The sequence below is a fragment of the Oryctolagus cuniculus genome, chromosome 19 (assembly GCF_051225735.1).
Source record: "Oryctolagus cuniculus isolate XC-2025 breed Fujian yellow rabbit chromosome 19, ASM5122573v1, whole genome shotgun sequence".
NCBI classification, from domain to species: domain Eukaryota; kingdom Metazoa; phylum Chordata; class Mammalia; order Lagomorpha; family Leporidae; genus Oryctolagus; species Oryctolagus cuniculus.
This window is the reverse complement of record NC_142885.1, coordinates 68,376,962-68,395,849: the sequence shown is the minus strand read 5'-3', so window position 1 is coordinate 68,395,849 and position 18,888 is coordinate 68,376,962. Positions and strand designations below refer to the sequence as shown.

The 18,888-nt window shown below is 65.1% G+C and overlaps 1 protein-coding gene across 9 annotated transcripts in view; it reads left to right on the top strand.

The window, feature by feature from the left end:
• The window catches only part of MGRN1 (mahogunin ring finger 1), a 52,260-nt gene extending 34,145 nt beyond the window's left edge, over positions 1-18,115 (top strand). For 4 of the 9 annotated variants that reach the window (XM_070063993.2, XM_089321309.1, XM_089321310.1 and 1 more), the window contains exons 7-17: positions 704-753; positions 2,828-2,875; positions 4,068-4,136; positions 6,108-6,267; positions 7,260-7,369; positions 9,597-9,662; positions 10,894-11,120; positions 12,137-12,260; positions 12,526-12,568; positions 13,567-13,665; positions 17,115-18,115. In XM_070063993.2, the coding sequence (XP_069920094.1) occupies positions 704-753; positions 2,828-2,875; positions 4,068-4,136; positions 6,108-6,267; positions 7,260-7,369; positions 9,597-9,662; positions 10,894-11,120; positions 12,137-12,260; positions 12,526-12,568; positions 13,567-13,665; positions 17,115-17,209 (1,091 nt within the window). In that variant the 3' untranslated portion in view covers positions 17,210-18,115. Of the gene's footprint in view, positions 1-703; positions 754-2,827; positions 2,876-4,067; positions 4,137-6,107; positions 6,268-7,259; positions 7,370-9,596; positions 9,663-10,893; positions 11,121-12,136; positions 12,261-12,525; positions 12,569-13,566; positions 13,666-15,740; positions 15,786-17,114 lie in introns of all 9 variants that reach the window. The other 5 variants (XM_089321311.1, XM_089321312.1, XM_070063990.2 and 2 more) reach the window with 3 other exon arrangements.
• Positions 18,116-18,888: the final 773 nt, after the last annotated feature.

The window sequence follows — 18,888 nt, the reverse complement described above, 5'->3', positions numbered from 1 at the left end:
CAGGGAGCTGCGGAGCGGGGAGAGGGTGTGCCCACCAGGGAGCTGCGGAGCCGGGCAGGGGGTGTGCCCACCAGGGAGCTATGGAGCCGGGCAGAGGGTGTGCCCACCAGGGAGCTGCGGAGCGGGGAGAGGGTGTGCCCACCAGGGAGCTGTGGAGCGGGCAGAGGGTGTGCCCACCAGGGAGCTGTGGAGCGGGCAGAGGGCTGCACAATGAGCGTGTGCCCCCCAGGAAGCTGTGGAGCTGGGCAGAGGGTGTGCCCACCAGGGAGCTGCAGAGCGGGCAGAGGGTGTGCCCACCAGGGAGCTGCGGAGCTGGGCAGGGGGCCGCATGTCGAGGGTGTGCCCACCAGGGAGCTGCGGAGCGGGCAGAGGGCCGCATGTCGAGGGTGTGCCCACCAGGGAGCTGCGGAGCTGGGCAGAGGGTGTGCCCACCAGGGAGCTGCAGAGCGGGCAGAGGGTGTGCCCACCAGGGAGCTGCGGAGCTGGGCAGGGGGCCGCATGTCGAGGGTGTGCCCACCAGGGAGCTGCGGAGCGGGCAGAGGGCCGCATGTCGAGGGTGTGCCCACCAGGGAGCTGCGGAGCTGGGCAGAGGGCCGTGCGATGAGGGTGTGCCCTGAAGCCAGCTGGGGGAGGGGGACTGAGGTGGTGGGGAGCGAGCTGTATTTGGCCCTGACCACCCTCTTGTCTCTCTTACCTTGGGCAGTTGTGGAAGTGACTGGCCATGCCCACGTGCTCTTGGCAGCCTTTGAGAAGGTGAGTGCCCTCCTGTCCTCGCCGTCATGTGATCTGGAGCTGGGCATCGGGGCAGCCTTGGAGACAAAGTGTGGCTGGGATCGGGGCTCCATACTGTGGGCTGCGGAGCAGAGGGAGTCTGCAGCCGTTCGGCACTTCCAGGACACTGGCCCTGAGACCAGGCTTCCCCGTCGGGAGACCTTCCCGAGGGCACTTGGGGGTATGGCGGTGGGGATTGTTCTAGGCTGTGGCCAGTCCTTAGGACTCTCTGGGACTGTTGGCCCAGGGACTGAGGTGCCCCGTGGAGACCTCCTCACGGAAGAGCAGCTGTCCATTGACACGGGAGACTGTAGGGTGCTACCCTCAGACTGCGGCCAGGTCCCACCAGGCTCGAGTCCTCAGGTGTCACCTGTCCCACCTGAGACCCTGCCCCGCCCCACTGTACTCCCTGAGCTGTGGCACTCTTGCACAAGGCCTTTGCTGACCCAACAGATAGTTCCTATTTCCAAATAATAGTTCAGGGCAAACACGCACTGTCCCTGTTCGCTGTCTCTCGTTTGTCATTTGTCTGAGCTGGGCACGCAGTGGGCGCTCAGTACTGGTGGGTACCCTGAGCTGGGCACGCAGTGGGCACTCAGTACTGGTGGGTACCCTGAGCTGGGCACGCAGTGGGCGCTCAGTACTGGTGGGTGCCCTGAGCTGGGCACGCAGTGGGCGCTCAATGCTGGTGGTGCTCTGCGGCCTGTCTAGCCTGGCCCTGGCCCTGAGCACCTTGCGGAGGTGGCGGGTGTGCCCTGGCTGGCCGTGCCACGGCGGAGGGCGTCCGTGCTCCCGGGCCTGTGCCAGCACACTGCCCTTGTGAAGGCCTGCAGGGCACAGGCTTGGCTGTGTGTTGTCCGTGTCCACCGCGCTGGTGTCCTGCTGACGACGGGCTCCCGTGCCCGCGTGCACCTGCGGCCCTTGAATGCTTGCAGTGCCGGGCCTCGAGCCTCCTGTGACCGGGGTCTTTGCAGAGCATCCCGGGTCTGTCTGTCCTGTGGCGAGGTGGTCTGCCTCCCCGAGCTGGGGTGCAGGCGGCGGTGCCCGGGTGCCCTTGGCGAGGGGTCTCGGAGGAGGCGGTAGCCGTTCCCACGTCTGTGTTCTCTGGCCGAGGCAGATGGGCATCGCTGGCAGACTTCGCATTCGCTTCCCGTGTAGAGCCCGGGGAGAAACTTTTCTTTTTGGAGTCCTCCATTCTGGAAATTTTTTTTTTTTTTTTTTAAGATTTAATTTGAAAGTCAGAGTTACATAGAGAAGCAGAGAGAGCGAGAGCGAGAGAGGTCTTCCATCTGACGGTTCACTCCCCGATTGGCTGCAACGGCTGAAGCTTCGCCAATCTGGAGCCAGGAGCCAGGAGCTTCCTCCGGGTCTCTCATGTGGGCGCAGGGGTCCAAAGACTTGGGCCATCTCCCACTGCTTTCCCAGGCCAAAGCAGAGAGCGGGATCAGAAGTGGAGCAGCTGGGTCTCGAACCGACACCCATATGGGATGCTGGCGCTTCAGGCCAGAGCGTTAACCCACTGAGCCACAGCGCCGGCCCCCATTCTGGAAATTTCTGTAAGAACCCACCAGCCTTCAAAAACCTGGAGTGCTGGTCTGGTTGCCGCGGAAGGGATCAGAGCACTGTGGCAAGTTCTCAGATCTGGTGGCGTAGTTAACTGTTGAGTTCTGAGCGCCGTGTTTCCATGGGTCCCACGGAACACGCTTGCTCAGGTCATGGGTGTCAGAGTGTCGTGTTTGCTGTTTCTACTCCGTGCTGACTTCCTAGCCCGGTCAGGCCCTTTGAGGGCGAGAGCTTGACTGTTGCTAACTTTGGCTTCCTCTGTCCTGTGTGTCCAGGAGGCCTGAACTTGGCTGAATGGCCTTGAACTTGAGTTGACTTCTGTTGGGCGGGGCAGGGCCAGAGGCTGTGCTGCTAGCAGGTTCTCCAGGTCTGGTCTGCGTGTCCCTCCTTTTCCGAGCAGGGGATAGGTTCCCCAGCAGGGAAGAGCCTCCAGCCCGCTGAGCGGGAGGGCGCGGAGCCCACGGGGAGTTAACGTCTGTGTCTTTGCCTGCAGCACGTGGACGGCAGCTTCTCCGTGAAGCCTCTAAAGCAGAAGCAGATCGTAAGTCTCACACACAGTAGCCTCGCCCTGGGATGAGAACGCCGCACGCGCCTCCGGGGGCGGGATTGGCACGCGAGGGCCGGGCCGAAGGTGCTGCCCAGACAGCTGCTGCAGCTCCCTGTGGGGCTCCGAGCTCTGGCTGTTCGCCCTGGGACTGGGTGCTGAATGCCCACCTGTGCCAGCAGCGGCTCTTGGAGGCCCCAGGTCTTGCCCAGTTGAGCCATGGTACCGAGAAGCCAGCAGCCAGTACATAGTTGATGAGTGAACGCATAGAGGGAGGAAGGAAGGTGATGGGAGGAAGACGGGAGCCTGACCCCGGCAGCAGGTGGCGGCCTGGACCGGCCTCTGCAGCTCACGAGAGGAGGGTGAGAAACCCTGGTGCTAATGGGAGCTGGACTCGGCACGTCTTCGCTTTGGGGTCAGTCTGTGCCTGTTCACACACCGGGACGTTCCTGCTGCTGGCTCCCACGCGGCTCCGTGGCAACGTAGAGTGGGGAGCAGGCCTTGGCCGGGGTCTGTGTCCCAGAGCCACGGTCAGATCTGTCCTGGGAAGAAGGGAGGGAACTCTGGGAGGTGCAGACTGTGAAGATGCCCTGGGGCTGGAGACGCCCGTGTGGCTGGGTGTTGTCTAGGGGTACTGCCCAGCAAGCTTCGGGCCCCCTGGGGTGCCCTGGTCCCTGAACTACGGGAGATCTAGCAACTGTGGTCACTTAGGAGCATGGTCAGCATGAGGCCATGAGGTGGGGAGCGAGTGGCAGGCCAGGAGAGAGATCGCCTGGGACCCTTAACCAGAGCTGTGGTCAGGCCTCCTGTAGGAGGTTCTGGAAAGCTGTGGCTGCGTCAGCTGCCATCTGGTGTCTCCCAGCGTCAGGTCCTGTGGGGCTGGCGGCGGTGGCTCTGGGCTTTCCCTGGAGGCGTGGCTGGTGGGCGGAGTGTGGTTCTGATCCACGTAGAGCTTGACGCAGGGCTGTCTGGGGCAGGACTGCCAGCCCACGGCCTGCTTCCTGCTTCCTGCGCTGTCAGCAGGCTGGGCGCGTGGCAGATTTCCTGCCCCAGGCTTTGCCTGGCATCAGGCCCCACAGAATTCCCAGCCACAGCTGCCCTGGGACCTCAGCCTGGCACCTTGTTGGGGGGGTGAGGGCATCCTCGCGTGGGGGCAGGCGAGGGCCCAGCGTTCCTCTCTGCTCTCCAGGTGGACCGGGTCAGCTACCTGCTGCAGGAGATCTACGGCATCGAGAACAAGAACAACCAGGAGACCAAGGTGTGTCCTGTGACGCGCCTGCCGTGGCTCGGCCGGCCACGCACCTGCGCTTCCTCCTGCCCCGTGGCGGCCACTCGAGGGGTGTGGCTTGCTGCTGTCACCCATGGAGGCTACTCGTGGGGTGTGGCTTGCTGCTGTCACCCATGGTGGTCACTTGTGGGGTGTGAGACTTGGTGTCACCCGTGGTGGCCACTTGCGGGGTGTGACTTGCTGCGGTTGCCCAGGGCACCCAGGGTTGATGGTGAACGGGTGGGGCTCCTTCCCGCCTTCCCTGGAACCTAGCTTTTAAGCACGTAGTTACTTCCTTGTTTGATGGATGGACAGCAGCCAGAGCGCCCGTCCTCCAGCTCTCTCTCAGGCTGGGAGCCGAGGGGGCCAAAGCCGGGAGCCCGAGTGCTATCCGGGTCTCCCACGTGGATGGCGGGAACCCAGTTACCTGAGTCAGCACCTCTGCCTCCTGGAGTCTGTGCTCGGGGGCTGGAGTCGGGAGCCAGAGCTGGGCGTCACCGGGCACCTCCACCTGGGATGCAGGCACCTTAGCGGCAGGTGCCTGCCGGCCGCAGGCTTGCCCCAGGATAATTCCTGTTCCGGAAGTTCACTTATAGGACGTTTTGTTCTCTTCCCAGCACTGTCACTGGCTTTTTCTGGAAATAGCCATCCCCATCTAGGGCAGCCTGGGCAAGAGGCACAGCCCCTGGTCCTTGTGGGGTTGGCCTGGCAACCTTAGGCTGTGAGCCGGTGCTGCCCTGCTGGCTTCCCCCTGCCTGCCTGCAGTTGTTGGTGGAGGGACAGGCTTTCTGGAAGGAGCCCGTGGTGGCCGACAGCCGGGCGTGGTCTAGGGCAGCCGGGGAAGCGCAGCCTAGACTGGTTGCATTTCCATCGTATTTTAAGGCACACTGGCACGTGGGAAACCGCTGCCTGTTCTTCCACGTCCCCCTCCTGTGCCCGACCCTGCTTACCTTCCGAGACGAGACGAGATCGGGCGTGTTTCGGGTGGTACAGCTGTAGACCAGAATTTCTGTGAATGGCTCATACCGTTTGTGGTGTGGTATTTGGGTCCAGGACAGCCGGAACCAGCCAGAAGCCGGGAGAGCAGGGAGCCTTGACCCCTCCCAGGGTTTATGTCAGGGGCCAGCCAGCTTTCTGGAGGCACTGCCCTCAGAATGCAGACGCAGCCGAGACAACTTGGAGGCAAGTGGATGTGGCTGGGCCCAGTGAAATAATCATTCACAGAGACAGGCACATCACTCACAAAGACAAGTATGTCTCACACAGACACATCAGACAGGCTGTCCCTTGGAGACAGGCTCGTTACAGTCACAGGTGCATCACTCAGCCAGGTGTGTTACAGGCGCATCACTTGGAGACAGGTATATTGCAGGTTGTCACTCAGACAGCCTCATTACAAACACAGGCGTGTCACAGGCACATCACTCAGGGACAGCCTCGTTACAGACACAGGTGCGTCACAGGTGCATCTCAGCCAGGTGGGTTACAGGCGCATCACTGGGAGACAGTCTCGGTACGGACACAGATGCATCACCCAAAGACAGGCTCATCACAGGCTGTCACTCAGAGGCAGGCTTGTTACAGACACAGGCACGTCACAGGTGCTTGACTCACAGAGACGGCACGTCCCAGCACGTCATAGACAGGCGTGACCGCCACGTGCGCGTTCCTGTTTCAGACGGTGCGGTGCTCGTCAGGTGCTGACGTGGTCTCTGGAAGCTGTGTTGCAGGCGTGGCCGCTAGGCTGCCAGGTTGTGAAGACGGCCCCTTAGCCGAGTGTGTCTGTCTCTCCCACGTTTCCTCTTTGGGTCCCAGGAACACAATCCCCAGGTTCCTGAGGTTTGGGTGGGTGAGGGCACGGCCCTACCTCTGCAGGGGCCCCGGCGTTCTGCCCGTCAGTGACCCGCTCTCCCTGGGCCTGCCGCCTGGGCGGCCCTGACCCACAGGCCCTTGTCCCCGCAGCCCGCGGATGATGAGAACAGTGACAATAGCAACGAATGTGTGGTGTGCCTGTCCGACCTCCGAGACACGCTGATCCTGCCCTGCCGCCACCTGTGTCTGTGCACCTCGTGCGCCGACACGCTGCGCTACCAGGCCAACAACTGCCCCATCTGCCGGCTGCGTGAGTGCTGGGCCCTGCTCCTCGGAAGGCTCTGGAGGTGACGGCCACGCCGCCGCAGTCCCGGACCAGGGTAGACCCGGGGCCACAGGTCCCTTGTGACCCAAGGAAAGGAAGGGCCATGGCTCCCTCACCTGCTGCACAAGGCGTCGGGGTGCTTTGCGAGAGCCCTGGGCCCTCCTCTGCCCTGTGCTCCGGCTCCGGGAGGCGCCCCAGAGGTGCTTCAGGGCAGGAGTCCGTGGTGACGGTTGACTGCACAGGACAGCAGGGAGGGGAACCAGGACAGGGTGGTAGGCAGGAAGTTGGCGGGGACTCGGTGCCCTGGGCACCATTCTGAGTGAGCGTTCGTCTCTCCCTTGAGGGAAGCTGGACTTTGTTGGTGCAAGCCCCCCAGTGAAGAGGAGACACCCACTTAGGTCCTGGCCGTGAGGGACGAGGTGTGGTCAGGGAGGAAGCTTCCATCTGGTGGGTTGCTGAGCCCTGGAACCAGGGCGTGGGCTGTGTGTGAGGTGGGCTGAGTGCCTGCTGCTGCTGCTGGACCCCGAGGGCTTCCCCGAGGTTGCAGCTAGGCGGAGGCAGAGGCGGGGTCTGTGCCACCGTGGTTGTCCCTGTGAGCCAGGTGGCCATGGAGGCTGCGTGAGTGCTGCCAGTGGGCCAGGACGCTCCAGGCGAGCCTGAGTGGTGGCAGGCAGCGCAGTGGAGCCCCGCTGGCCTCCGTCTGCGGAACAGGCTGCGGCGCCGGAGCTGAGGACCAGGGAGCCGGCTGGGGTGGGCCTTGGCGGGAAGTGCTGGGTGTCCAGGAGCTGTGTCGAGGGCTGAGCCTTGGTCCTGCCCGTGGCTTCTCTGCGCAGGCCATTTTGTTAAGGTCACTTCAGCCTGCAGTCCGGATGTGTGACTCGTCCCAGGACTGCAGTGGGGACCAGTGGGGTGGCCGGTGCAGGCGGGAACCTGCTGGAGGTGCCCTGCCGACTGACGTGAGTCCTTGCCTGCCGCAGCGTTCCGGGCCCTCCTGCAGATCCGAGCTGTGCGGAAGAAGCCAGGGGCCCTGTCTCCCATCTCCTTCAGCCCCGTCCTGGCCCAGAGCGTGGACCACGATGAGCACTCTGTAAGTACCCTTCCTGCCTGGCCGGGCCGGGCTGGGCCCGAGAGCCGCGGCTGCTGGGGTGATCCTTGGCTGCTGCTGAGTTCATGGCTCGGTGCTGGTGACAGGAGACAGGCAGGTTCCGCCATTGCGCCCAGCCTGGGAGCCCCCAGGGCCTGTGAGCTCGGCCCCCTGGGATTGCTGCATAGCTCTGGCTTCCGGCAGGCTGGGGTCACACTCTTCACTTCCCTAAAGACGCTCGGATGTGGAGGGGCGAGGACGGGAGGAGAGCAAGCAGGTGGGTTGGGTAGTGAGCAGACTGCAAAGTGTGGAGGAAATGGAATTCAAGGGTTGACTAATTTTGGGACAAAAAATGTTGAAAATCCCACATAGTCTCCTGATGTGCACACGTTTCTTGTGAAGTTTTAAAAACCCTGCGTATGTGTGCATTTCAGCCTTTTGTTGGTACCAAAATCATTTTTTCTCTTTTTAAAAAGACTTACTTATTTGAAAAGCAGAGTGAGAGCTCTTCCATGTGTGCTTCATTTTCCAGGTGGCTGCAAGGCGGGGCTGGGTGGGGCGGGGCGGGGCAGGCAGCTGAACTGGAGCCTGACCTCCATCCGGGTCTCCCGTGTGGGTGCAGAGGCCCATCACGTCTTCTGCTGCTTTCCCCGGCACATTAGCAGGGAGCTGGATTAGAAATAGAGCAATAGGGGCCGGCGCCGCGGCTCACTAGGCTAATCCTCCGCCTGCGGCCCCGGCACCCCGGGTTCTAGTCCCGGTCGGGGTGCCAGATTCTGTCCCGGTTGCCCCTCTTCCTAGGCCAGCTCTCTGCTGTGGCCCAGGAGCGCAGTGGAGGATGGCCCAAGTGCTTGGGCCCTGTACCCGCATGGGAGACTGGGAGGAAGCACCTGGCTCCTGGCTTCAGATCGGCGCGGCACGCCGGCCGTAGTGGCCATTTGGGGGGTGAACCAACGGAAAAGGAAGACCTTTCTCTCTGTCTCTCTATCTCTCACTGTCTAACTCTGCCTGTCAGAGAAAAAAAAAAAAGAAGTGGAGCAGTAGGGAGACGAACCGCTGCCCAAATGGGATGCTAGTGCTGCATACAGCAGCTTAACCCCTGTGCCACATTGCCAGTCCCCTAGCCCACTTTTCCACAAACCCTTTCTTTAGAAAGAAAGTAAGCATGGGAGGAGGCTTGCGCCTGAGACGATTCCTTTGCTCTCGGGGGCACACACCGTGGTGGCAGGCGTCACGTGTGCAGGCTGTAGGATGTTTCTGGAAAAGGCCTTCAAGCCCAGACTGTTGGCTTCTCTTTCCAATCACAGCTGGAGCAGAGGTGTGGCTACCCCTGTCACCCCCCCCCCCCACTCCCTGGCTCTGTGGGGTGGCCGCTGCCTGCTGGGCCCCAGGAACACGGGCTGTGAAGCTAGGCCCTGCGCTTGAGAATCAGCTGTTTTGGTGGAGCGAGGAGCAGCGTCGGGTTTGCTTGGCCCCGGGAAGAGGCTCGCGGCCTCTCGGAGGGCCAGGCTGGTGCTCGGTGCCGATTGGGTCCACCGGCGCTGGTTTCTGCCCCTGCTGGTTTCTGTCCTGGTGGCTGAGGTGTCGCCGGTCCCTCTGTGTTTGTCCATTGGTCCTGGGTCCTGAGTGAGCAGAGAAGACCCCTGGGAGTTCAGGACAGCTGGGCCCGACGGGGTAGCGGCACCTGCCCCCTGCTGGGCTGGCAGGACCCTGGCCGCGACCCTGTTTCCTGCTGCGGTCCCTGCCCAGCGCATGAGCACATGTGCCCCAGGGAGCCCACACGCGGCGTTCTCTCCAGTGAGCCCTTTGGGGCTGCCTTTCCTCCCTGGCCATCCTTTGGATTTGGATGGTGATGCGTTTACTGCAGGGCCATAGCTGGCGTTGGTGGGGAGCATGTACCATGTGGCTTCAGGCTTTGAGGGTGCCCAGTCCCTCCCACCCTGCCCTGGCCAAGACCTGCTGCTCCTAGGTGACCCACACCTTGGGTGGGTGGGCGGGTGGGCAGTGGAGAGCGAGGCACAGCTCCTGGGGGAGTGAGCTGTGCACATGGCCGCCCAGACCCCTGGGAGAGCTTGTGTAGTGTGGTCTCCAAGTTTCCTCTGAAAGTTAGGTTTGCAGAGCTTTCGGTCACTGTGTGCCTCTAGGCTAGCAACCCAGAGACCCCGGCCCGCCAGCCCCCGTGCCGGATGGGGGGTGGTAGTTGTAAAACCTATGATTTTTATCTTGACAGTGTCCCTTTAAAAAATCAAAGTCGCACCCTGCCTCCCTGGCCAGCAGGAACCCTAAAAGGGACACAGTAAGTGCTGGGTCGCAGGGCTCCAGTTCTGCCCCGCCCTGAGTTTTCAGCCCTCAGGCAGCCCAGGGGTGGGTGCGGTCCAGCAGGCGGACCTGCCCCAGAAGGGAGTTTGTAGGACGAGCAAAGCCATTGCTGTCCACGCCCTGTGGCAGGCGGCAGCTCACAGCTCAGCCGTCGCCCTTCCTCCGGCTTCGCCTCCACTGTCAGTCCCTGAATGCCCTGCACCCCTTTTTCTTGCGGCAGTGGAGAAGGTGGGACTAACGCTGCTGGTCTGTGCAGGCCGCCTCCCTCACGCATGCGTCTGGATGCATCCCCTGCTCTTGGCCACTGGGGTGTCAGCTCTCTGGGCCAGGGCCCTTGTTTTCTGGCATCTTCCCTGTGCCCTGGGAGCAGGATGGGGAGAGCCGGAAGGTGCGTGTGACCAGGCCAGGCCTCCACCTGGCATCTCTGCCGCCCCGGGGGACCCTGGTGTGACTCGGAGAGGGGGAGGCCTCGGAGATGAGCCTGGAGAGAGGTCCTTCCTCTGGGGTGGGAGCGGTGCAGGGCCTCTCCACCTCGGAGATGGAGGCGGGTGGGGATGGGGCGCCGAGGCCAGAGCGCCACAGGCCCCCTCCTTTGTGGGGAGCGCTTCTGAGCACCGTGCCCCTTACTGGTTCCCGGAGAGCGAACCGGGGACCAGGTCAGCCCCGCCCACGCAGCAGCCTCGTGGCTTCACCTCTGTCCTTAGTGCCTGGGCTTCCCCCTCCCTCACCTGGTCAGTTGATCCACCCGGTGAGGGCACAGTGGCTCCTTCCCCGGGGGTCCATCAGCATGGCCTGGAGTGTGCAGGCCCTGGCGCCCTGGCCAGGACGGGCTCTCCGTGCTCTGCAGCTCCCCTGTCTCCCGTCGTCTCCTTCACCCCGGCACAGCTTTGCTGCCCCACTGCTCGCTTGCTCTCCTTTGTCACTAACCCTCCTCTGCTCCCAGCCGGGCAGGACCAGACAGCCGGGTGGGGCTGGCCGAGCCGTCCTCACCCATCATCCTGGGCATTTGGGTGTCCGGGGGCGGGGGAGCCGATGGCCGAGGGAGCCCTGGGCAGGAAGTCTTCGCGGCTGTAAGGGAGCCCTTGGCCGCCCAAGCCCTGGCAGGTTGGGTGGCGGGAGGAAGCAGGCCTGGTGAGTGGGATGTCGGCGTGGTGGCCGCGGGCAGGGAGCCTGGCGGGGTCGCCCTCACCTGGCCCTTGTGCCCACAGAGCTCGGACAGCATCCCGCCCGGCTACGAGCCCATCTCCCTGCTCGAGGCGCTCAACGGTTTACGTGCGGTCTCCCCGGCCATCCCGTCCGCCCCCCTGTATGAGGAGATCACCTACTCGGGCGTGTCGGACGGCCTGGCCCAGGCCAGCTGTCCCCTGGCTGGGATCGAGCGCGTCATGGACAGCGGCCATCAGAAGGGCAGGCTGCGGGGCGAGTCTCCCGACAGGTGAGCAGTGCAGGGGGGCTTGCTGTGGTCATCATGGACAGCGGCCATCAGAGGGGCAGGCTGCGGGGTGTCTCCCGACAGGTGAGCAGTGCAGGGGCTCGCTGTGGTCGTCATGGACAGCGGCCATCAGAGGGGCAGGCTGCGGGGTGTCTCCCGACAGGTGAGCAGTGCAGGGGCTCGCTGTGGTCGTCATGGACAGCGGCCATCAGAGGGGCAGGCTGCGGGGTGTCTCCCGACAGGTGAGCAGTGCAGGGGGCTCGCTGTGGTCGTCATGGACAGCGGCCATCAGAGGGGCAGGCTGCGGGGTGTCTCCCGACAGGTGAGCAGTGCAGGGGGGCTCGCTGTGGTCATCATGGACAGCGGCCATCAGAGGGGCAGGCTGCGGGGTGTCTCCCGACAGGTGAGCAGTGCAGGGGCTTGCTGTGGTCGTCGGTTGTGTTCCGACATGGAGGACCTAGAGCCCCAGGAACAGGGTGCCTCTCCCCGCCCGGGAGCCCCTCGAGCTGCAGGGCCCCAGGACGTGTGGTCCCTTGGCATCTCCCTCCATCAGTGCCACCATTGGCAGCAGTGGCAGCAGGCACTGGGCCCCTAACAATGAGGCAGCTGTGCGTTGTTTTGCTCTTGTCGTCTCTGCTGGACGAGCCTGGGCCGTGGGCTGTGCCTGGCAGTGCCGCCTCCTGGGGCTGGCCTGGGGCTGGCCGGGGTCAGGTGTGGTTCCGTGCCGGGTGACTGTCCCCATGCGTCGGTCTTTTCAGTAGAGAAGCGTAGGGAAGGCACCGTCTGTCCGGTCCCCGGGCCCTGGCCTGGCAGAACCACTCCAAAGGTGTGAGAAGGGTGGGTGTCTGAGCCTGCAGCCCCCCCGGGATCTACCGCCAGGCGTCAGGGTTCGTCCTGGGCCTTTGCCGACCCAGGCACTTCCCGTGGGTCCTGGTGGGCGTGAGATGCCCTCCCGAGTGGGTGGCGTCTGTCGGGACTGTGCCAGCCGCACTCCAGCCTGCTCTCTGCTCTGCCCCCAGCACCCTGCGGTCCCCATCATCCCCCATCCACGAAGAGGACGAGGGGAAGCTGTCAGAGGACTCGGACGCCCCTCCTCCGCCCACTGGGGTGGAGCTGGCGCTGCGGGAGAGCAGCTCCCCCGAGGTGAGCCCTCTCCACGGTTGCCGCCGGCGCAGGCCCACTGCTGCCTGGCCGCGGCCGTGTCCTGTGGCCACAGCCAGTTTGTGCCTCGTTAGCCTTCGGTTTGCTCCTCTGGGGTGATTCCCGTCGATGGGGTCACGGTGAAGGCTGTGGGAGGGATGCAGGTGGGTGCACAGTCCGTGAGGCCTGGGCCGCGGCGGCCATGCTGGCTGCTGCCCTGCTCTGGGAGCGCGCACAGACGTTCCTCTCTGTCCTCTCTGCTGCCCAGAGCTTCCTGACGGATGAAGTGGACGAGTCCCCGCTGAAGCAAGGTGAGACCGCCTGGCAGCCTGGCTCGCTCCCCGTCACGGCGTTGGCCTGGGTCATGGCGTTGGCCCGGGTCATGGCGTTGGCCCGGGACCGGTGATGCCCCTGGTGTGGCCGGAGCAGGGGGTCACCGGGCCCCCTTGTGTGTGTCCTCCAGGACCGGTGGGCTGCCTGGGGGAGCGAGGGGAAGCCATTTTTGTTTTGTCTCTGAGTTTTGGCGAATTGCCTTGTCTTGGGGCCCCCTCGCCTCGCTAGGGCGCCAGCCCCTGGGGTTTGGGCCCGGCGGTCATGACTGCTGTTGGCTTCAGGGAACCCAGGGCTCGAGGCTGGCCTTGGGGGTGCCGAGGCCACTGGGGGGTGCCAGAGCTGGGAGGTCGCCCGAGCTGCTGCACGGCCTGCAGATGGGACAGGCCCCAGCTGCCCTGCGGCGTGCCCCGCCCCTCCCTGGAGCAGCCTCCCTCCAGCCAGGCCCGGGGCCACGGTGCAGGACCCTGTGTCTGCTTCGGGTGCTCATGGTCTCAGTGGAGAACTAGAACAGGGGTCCCAGCCACATCCCCTGCCAGGGAGCCCCGTAGGACGCCGCCTCCCCATCTTGGCCCAGTCCCGGTCTCCGTCTGCACACCCGGGTACCTCTGCTTGGCCACAGGCAGCCCCCTGGCTCACTCGGGTCACGTGTCCAGGTGGCCCTGGGGCAGCCCCTGTTTGCCAGTGGGACCTTTGTCCCGGGGTCACCTTCAGGACAGATACAGAGCTGGGGAGGCCTCGGTGTGCGGGGGAGGGAGCAGCCCCCGGAGCGCCAGGCGCTGCTACTTCCCAGGGCAGCCGGCGCCAAAGGTCTGAGGCGCCTCTTAGCGCTGGGTCTTGCTCTCGGCATGTGCGTGTGCAGTTTCCGTAATAAAAGCAAGGCCTGCTCTGGAAGGCAGGAGAGAAGCAAAGGGAGCGACCCCCGAGGGCCCTGGAGGGGGTGGCGGTGGGTCTTGACCTTGCCCCTCGCCTGCCGCAGGAAGCAGAGTGCCGTCCATCGAGGACGTCCTGCAGGACGGCAGCCCGGAGCACCACGGCCTCGGCCAGCCAGGCCCGCCGGCCGACATCTACCTGCCAGGTAACCGGCCGGGCTAGCGTCTGCTCTGATACCTGCTGCGAGCCCCCACTCCTGCTGACCCCCAAAGCACGACCCAGGCCAGAACCGGGTGTCCACGGCAGCTCCCACCCCACAGGCTCACCGAGCAGCGGGGCCTCTGCCAGCGCCCCCTCCCAGCCTGGGGGCGGGAACACTTGTGAGGGGGAGGTCCCCGCTGCCTGCTTCCTGCCAAGGATTGCTCCGCCTTCTTTGCGCCCTGGTCCCTCCTGTGGGCCTGGTGGGCCCGGTGCTGCCTGTGTGGGGAATGAGCAGTCGGGCCTCCGCCTGGGAGTGGGGAGCAAGCAGGTGTGTGCTGTGGGGAGGAGGGCCCAGGGCTCTGGACCACCTGCCGGCCCCAGGCTGACTGAGGGACCTGCCCAGGGGGAGCTCCCGTGCCCAGCCAGGGCTTAGGACAGGTGGTCCAGGGCATGAGGTGACCGGCAGGGGTCTTGCTTTGTCTCCCCTGCACGTCCCGAGGCCCAGGCCGTCAGCTGCTTTGCTCTCTACTGGCGTCAGGTTCTCAGCCTTAAATCTGGATCCCAGGACAGGGACGGGAGTGCGGGCTCCCTGATGCTTGTGCCTCTGGCCACCGGCCGCCTGAGGCTCCGGCGTCGGGGTCAGTGGCCGTGCTGCCTGCAGTGTGGCCTCAGTGGCTGCTGAGGGAGCTGGCTCCTCATGTGGACCGCTCAGCCCTCTGGGGTCACCTGTGGCCCAGGACTGGGCATCGGTGGCTGTGATTTGCTCTGGTTGGAAAGTGCTTTTTTTAAAAAAAATTTTAAAGATTTATTTATTTACTGGAAAGGCAGAGAGTTAGAGGAAGAAATCTTACATCCTCTGGTTTATTCCCAGGGCTGGGCCAAGCCTAACTCCACCTGGGTCTCCCATGCGGGTGGCAAGGGTTCAGGTAGAAGGGGCCGTCTTCTGCTTTCCCAGGTGCATTAGCAGGGAGCTGGGTTGGAAGTGAAGCAGCTGGGGCTCGAACCGGTGCTTGCAGGAAAGCCCGCATCGCGCGTGGCGGCTTCGCCCGCTGTGCCCCGACGTGGGCCCACCCCACTTCCAGCCGTGCAGCGGCCTGTGTGGGCAGCCTGGGGGCGCAGGGTCCCCAGGTGTGGGAGAGCAGGGACTGTGGTTTTCATGGCCCACGCTGGCCTGCCCGGAGCACAGCCGCAGCAGGACAGCAGACCACGTGCTCTGAGGACCTCAGGGTTTTCGTTCTGATGAACCTGGGGGACAAGCAGGGGTCGGCTGGGAGAGGGACCTCAGCCTCTGGTGCGCGCTCTGACCTGAGCTCACAGCACCTGGAAAGCCGTGCCTCACCGGTGAGACCAGCACCTGCGGCTGCGCCTCCACCTCAGGCCAGCGTCTTGGGCCTTCTTCAGGGCCGGAAGCGGTGGTGCCAGATCAGCCCCAGGGCCTGACCCGTGGTGGCCGCGTCACTGCTGCCGCGGTCTGCGGGCTGCGCCTTCCTCAGCGCCGGTGCCGCCTGTGCTTGTCCTGCAGGGGCGTGGCAGCTGCCTGCCCAGCCGCACACCTGCATGGCGCAGCCCCGTGCAGTCCGTGTCTCCCGCCCTCCCGGCGTGGCCTCTCTGCTGCTCTCCCTGGACACAGCTCTCGGCCCCTTTGGCATCTCCGTGTGCTCCACATCCTGACACACCAGGGGCCGCTGTCCTTTGCCAGGCTGTACCGCCAAGCCCGGGAGGGCAGAGCGTGGCTCCCTCGCAGCAGGGGAATCCCACAGGGCCGTGCACACCTCGTGCCCACCCCGGAGCTTCCCTCAGCCCAGGGGCTCCCTGTGGCAGCCAGAGGTAGAGCTGTGCGGTGCCTGTGCCCCCGGCACCCTCCCAGGCCTCTGGAGCAGAGGGGAGGCAGCGAGGCCGTGAGGCTGCGCGTCCCAGCTCCGGGCCGGCCCGGGTGCTCTTCGCCCGTGCTCTGTCCTCCCTCGCAGCCGCTCTGGAGTGGGAGCTGGGTTTCCAGGCAGCCGCCATCTGTGCCGTGGGTCACCTGGGTGTGGATGACCTGCTAACTGCTTCGTCTGTCTCTCCCTCCTCTCTGCGCAGCCCTGGGGCCCGAGTCCTGCTCTGTTGGTATAGAGGAGTGAGCTGGTACGTGACCACCTTCACGCCGCGTCGGTGGCTCTGCTGGGCGTCCTGGGAGCCCGCCCTTGCCTCCCCACCTTGTAGGGCTCCCCTCTGAGTTTCTGTCCTCAGCCACAGGGATGCTGGCTTTGCTTCCACAGCTGTCTTCCAGCCGCTGCTCCTCTGCCTCTGAGAGGTGGCCTCTTGAGGTCTGGCTGTTGGGGCTGGAGGTGTCGCCAGCAGGACCGGGCAGCCTGGCCAGACTCTGGGAACCTCTGCCCCCAGCAGAAGGCAGCACCTGAGGCCGAGGGGCCCTTGGCAGCTTCGGGTGCTCCCAGGGCGGACGTGCCGGGCATCCCGGGCATCCAGCAGGCTGGGGCCTGCCTCCTGGCCGAGCTCACTGGTCACAGGGAAATGTACCTGGTCCGCAGCCCGAGGACACGGTCTCGCGTCCCGCCCCGACATGCACTGCACGAGTGGCTTGTCCCTTTCTCTCCCCTCTGTCGTCTGCACGGTCTCCATGGCCCTGACACCACCGTGGCAGACGGTGGTGCCCGGTGCACTGCTGGGCCTTCCGTCGCCACCCCTGCCCTATCCCTCCCGGCTCTGGAACCATCGGCCATCGGAGACTCGGAGGCGCCAGCCGGGGCTGATGGCCATCATCAGGGTGCTGCCCTCTTCCAGGGTGGCCCACGGGGACGCTCGACGGAGCCAGTTTCAGGAGCACCACCGGCAGTGGGCAGTGGGCTGGACGGCCCCCTCCCCTCTTGAGGGTTCTGGGCTGCGGGCACATGAGCAGCAAGGCTCCTGCGGGGCGTCCGCCTGGAGCCGCCCTGGAGGTGGTGGCAGCCCCCACGCTGTGCAGGCCTGGTGCTCCCGACCACAGCCCCTCCCTCGCTCGGCTGGTGGCTGTGGGGATGGGCAGGTCCTGTGCTGCTGTGCCCCCGCCCCAGTGCAGGGACAGTGCCCTGGGCACAAGAAGCCTCGGAGGAACGTGGGCGTCTCCTGGGCCCCAGAGCCATGGCTTGCGGGGCTGCTCTGGGCACCGATGCTCTCACCGGGTCTGCTGGCTGCTCCCTGGCTCCAGCCTAATTTGGTCTTTGCAGGAGGTGGCTGCTCAGACCCCGGGAAACGCAGGGCAGGGCAGGGGGCCCAGAGGGGCCGGCAGCCTGCGGAGCCCACTGCCTTCCATCCCGGGCTGGCTCTGCTGCTGGCCAGAGGGGTGACCTGGGCTGCAGTGTCCCCAGGCCCAGTTACTCGGCTGTTCCCGCCACACGCAGTCCCCACGGGTGGTGGGGGCGGGTGACTCGGCCCGTGTGGCCGCTCGTGACCCCTGCCTCTGTGCTCCGCCCGCAGGATGGTCCACCTCCATGGAGACCACCGGCGCCCCCTGGCCCCCGCTCGGCGGCACCATTCCTGACTCCGGGACCACTGAGCTGACTCCACTCTGAGCCTGACCAGTCTGGTAGCTGGGGGTCCTCAGCTCCCAGACCTCGCCGAGGGGCTGCCCTGGACCCCGGTGTGGCCCTAGCCCTCCTGTCTGCATGACCCAGGTGGACGCCAGCCCCGAGGGCCTTGGGCACACTGATCGAAGAGCACAGTGGACTGCCCTTCAGGGCCCTTTTTCTACCGTCGGTCTGTAAGTGGCCCAGGAGGACAGCAGCTTTGTCTCGGGTGCCCTGGCCGGGGCTGGGGTCCTGCCGTCCAAGCGGCCTGGGCTGGCTTCGCCTCGACCCCAGCTGGGGAGAGGGGGTCGGCGCCCCAGGAACTCAGCACACCAGCTGCGGAGAAAGGCGCTGTCTTCACAGGTGTCCCGGGAGGACGCGGGGGCCGGGCACTGTGTGACGGGCGGAGCGCCGTGTTCCTGGGCCCTCACCCCTCCCTGCTGCCCTGGGCCCCACCCCCACCCCTACCCCCACCCCCTCCTCGCCTGCCACTTGGATGTCCCTTTATGTCTCTCCTGGGTGTGTTCTGTCGGGGGTCCTGCCTGGGGGACAGGGGGCCATGTGGCTTCTGAGGTGCCCTTGTCTTCAAGACACGGCCCCTGGGCAGCGGTGTGCCCGCCGTGGGGTTGTAGGGCAGCCCACCGCCCTCCCTGGGCTCTCGGGGGAGAAACCCTGCGGCGGCCAGCTTGCTGACGGCCCAGGGCAGAGCGCTGTCCACACACGTGACCCCCCACGTGACCCCCCACGGCACAGGGGTGCTCATGTGTGTGACTCAGGCCCCTGCCGTCGGCACTGCCGCTTGTCCTTCGAGGCCCGTCTTGGACTCCCGTGTGCTCTCATTTGGTGTACTGATTGGCTAGTTTTTTCTTCGTTTTTACTGTATATTTATAGTAATAAAATCATGCAGCAATACCATGCGTTCCCCCTGGGCACTGCACCGTGGGCCAGAGGCTGGACGGCGGAGTGGGTGGCGGCGACTCCTGCCCCTGACAGCCTGCGGCCCTGCGGCCCTGCGTGTAAGGCAGTGGTGACGGCGCAGGTTGGGAGCGAGCCGGGGTGAGGGCGGAGACGGTGGCTGCCATGCCCAGCAGTGAGGACCCACGAGCGGCGTTTGTGGCTCCCCTCATCCCGGGCCGTGGCTCTCGGGTGGGTGCCGAGGGCGCCCAGGGCCGTGGCTCTCGGGTGGGTGCCGAGGGCGCCTGGGGCCGTGGCTCTGGGGTGGGTGCCGAGGGCGCCCAGGGCCGTGGCTGTGGTGTCATTGCCGCAGCCCCTCTTGCCCGCTGGTCGCCCGGGTGTCTGTTGTGGGTGTGCTGGGTGCCAGCAGAGGGCACACAGTCGGGCTGGGCCTGGCCCTTGGGTTCTTCAGGGACTCTGACCACGTGGTTGGTGTGAGTCTCTTGAGGATGGCGCAGTGTTAGGGTGGAGAGGTGAGGTCACAGTAGGACCTAAACAGGTGGCCAGGGAGGGCTTCTCAGAGGGACATTGAATCCAGGCCTGGGGCAAAGGCCTAGAGGCAGGAGTGAGCCTGGTGGGTGTGCAGGGGAAGACCAGGGGACTCCTGGAGCAGCTGGCATCTTTAACAGGGCGCAGAACTTTCTAGAACCAAACCCTGGCAGGCCCGTGGAGTGGGGACTGCAGAGCAGGTCAGGCTGCCCACGCGGTTGGGTCTGGAGGCTGGAGCCCAG